Source organism: Dipteris shenzhenensis, chromosome 13 (assembly GCF_047967505.1).
Source record: "Dipteris shenzhenensis isolate YYH24624 ecotype China chromosome 13, Dip_SZ_1.0, whole genome shotgun sequence".
Classification (NCBI taxonomy): domain Eukaryota; kingdom Viridiplantae; phylum Streptophyta; class Polypodiopsida; order Gleicheniales; family Dipteridaceae; genus Dipteris; species Dipteris shenzhenensis.
In genome coordinates, this window is record NC_141608.1 from 36979977 (window position 1) to 36982182 (window position 2206).

At 45.1% G+C, this 2206-nt stretch overlaps 1 protein-coding gene across 1 annotated transcript; it reads right to left on the bottom strand.

Annotated features, from left to right (window-relative positions):
- Positions 1-924: 924 nt before the first annotated feature.
- Positions 925-1846, bottom strand: LOC147895363 (uncharacterized). Its single transcript, XM_087383458.1, has 2 exons — positions 1818-1846; positions 925-1269 (listed from the first exon to the last, which is right to left on the bottom strand). Exon 2 carries the CDS (start codon positions 1252-1254, stop codon positions 925-927), a length of 330 nt encoding a protein of 109 aa, XP_087239584.1. The 5' UTR covers positions 1255-1269; positions 1818-1846.
- Positions 1847-2206: the final 360 nt, after the last annotated feature.

The following is a 2206-nucleotide window of genomic DNA, read 5'->3' on the forward strand; positions in this document are numbered from 1 at the left end:
GCCTTGAACGCAGGTGGTATAGAGGGTTTATATATAGTGAACCCCCCGAGGCTAGATCTAAGGAACTTGGTCCTAGGTCGTGGTGCCTCTTAGCCCCCTGCCTTGTGAGCGCAAGAACCAGACACCACTTCCTCAACCAAGCCCTTCTTTCATGTTTGAAATCATAATACTACACTATATAAAGCATACCAAACCAATTTTAACTTACTCTATACAAAGCACCAATAAATACATTAAAAAAGAAAGAGCACATCACAGACAATGATGCATATGCATATTCACAACAAACTTTTAAAAAATAAATAAGCATACATTTCTTTAGCTTGTCAACTAGATCTAAGAAACTGGGTCCTAGGTCGTGGTGCCCTTCTTTCACTTCTTTCATGTTTGAAATCATAATACTACACTACATAAAGCATCCCAAACTAATTTCAACTTACCACTGCAAGTGCATAGGCCTAAGCAACGAGAAGTTTTAAATGTATGTAGCTTATAGAGGACCCATATATATACACATATCACTCCAACAAATATCTCACAAGAACTACCAAGGATAAAGTACTGCTCTTAACCATGATGAAAAATTCAGGAGTAAGCCAAAAAGTATTAAACATACCTCTTCAGCCATGGCAGCATCAATGGCTCTCAAAGTCCAATTGCCACCATGTAATGAAGAAGAAGGTATATTTATCATTCTTCTTGATGGAAGGCAACAAGCGACCACTGAGCTTATTTTATCAAAGCACTCGACACCACACACCATCATAGCTCATTTTCAAAGCTGTCCATTTCAGATTGATCCAAAACATCATAAATGAGCACCCAAAAACTTCCTCGATATCCTGCCTCGCTAGTCCCAGAACCACTACTCAGCTTCCCAACTTGGGAATGAAATCAACAATAATGCACAAACATGCAGGAAAATCATGAAATCATGCTTGTTTGCACGAAGTTTGAACCAAAAGGAGCAATAACGTCCTTGATTCCCACCTTATCTTCAGTCATGTCAGCTCTGTCGTCCCTGATCTTCATTTCATGCATCTCTTTAGGCAACTGTTCTACGCCACTAGTTCCTGCCTTTAGCACACCCGCCGAACTGGTACCACCCAATTTTGGAGCAGATACAGGCCCCAGACTCACAGAGGCCATGTGCCACTCTGAGCTTTGCCCAACCCCTGAACTACTCGAAGCCTCTCCAAAGGACTCTCCTGCCTGTCTTTCCAGCTCCTCCTGTTCCAGTTTAACCCTCTTCATGCCACTGTCTCCAAGCTACAATCAAAACCAGTCATTTGTCATGGAATAGAACAGAGCATCGTAAGCGTCCAAACCGTAGCATAGGACACCACAGTTTAGAAACACTCTGTAGAAAGCCTCAAACCCAAAACGCAGAAAAGGTAGGAAGGCTAGATACATCCACTGCCCACGTGAAGCTACAGAAATGCTCTTGGGGAGGGAAGGCATTGACTTAAGGAACACAAAGCAAACGTGCAGGGAGATATGGAAGGAAGATTGGTGGGTCGAAGATCTCCCAATCAGGGAAGGGGGGGGGAGGCACTGTGATGAAAGCTGAGCAAGGAAGAGTTGTCCACATGGGGACCATTCGATCAAAAACAGGGAGTTGAAAAGATGTGGGTTTGGGTAAAAACAAGGTTAAAGAGTAAACTTCCAAAATGCGCTCGGATCTGAGGGGGACTAAACAGGGAGGGAGGGGGGAGTACAAGCAGGGGGAGGGAGGGAAACAAATGCAGAGAGGAGGAGAAGGAGGAGGAGGAGGAGGGAGGGGAAAGAGAGGAAGAGGAGGAGAAGGCAAACGTTACATTGTCAGAGAAGGAGGAACGGCTGGAGGCAATGCGCGGCGCATCACATGCATGGGGGGGCCATAGGGGGGGAGGGGATTAGGGGGAGGAGGAGGAGGATGGAGGGGCCATCGCTCATTGGGGGAGGAGCAAGAGCAGGAGGAGGAGCATGGGGAGTAAGAGGAGATGGTGGAGAAAGGGGAGGATGATGATGATGATGATGATGATGGAGGAGGACGATGATGATCTTCTGTTGTGAATTGCTTCTTCTTTTGTCGATGTTGCAAAATGGGCAAATCGATCCCCTTCTACTTCTTCTTCTTCTTCTTATGTTGATGTTTACAAAAACATGGGCTTTTTTGCAATGGCAACAGATCTCTTCTTCATCTATGTATCCTTGATGGAAGAGC

Coding starts and splice junctions, on each gene's coding strand:
- LOC147895363 (XM_087383458.1), bottom strand. CDS start 1,254: ATGAAGAGGGTTAAACTGGAACAGGAGGAGCTGGAAAGACAGGCAGGA.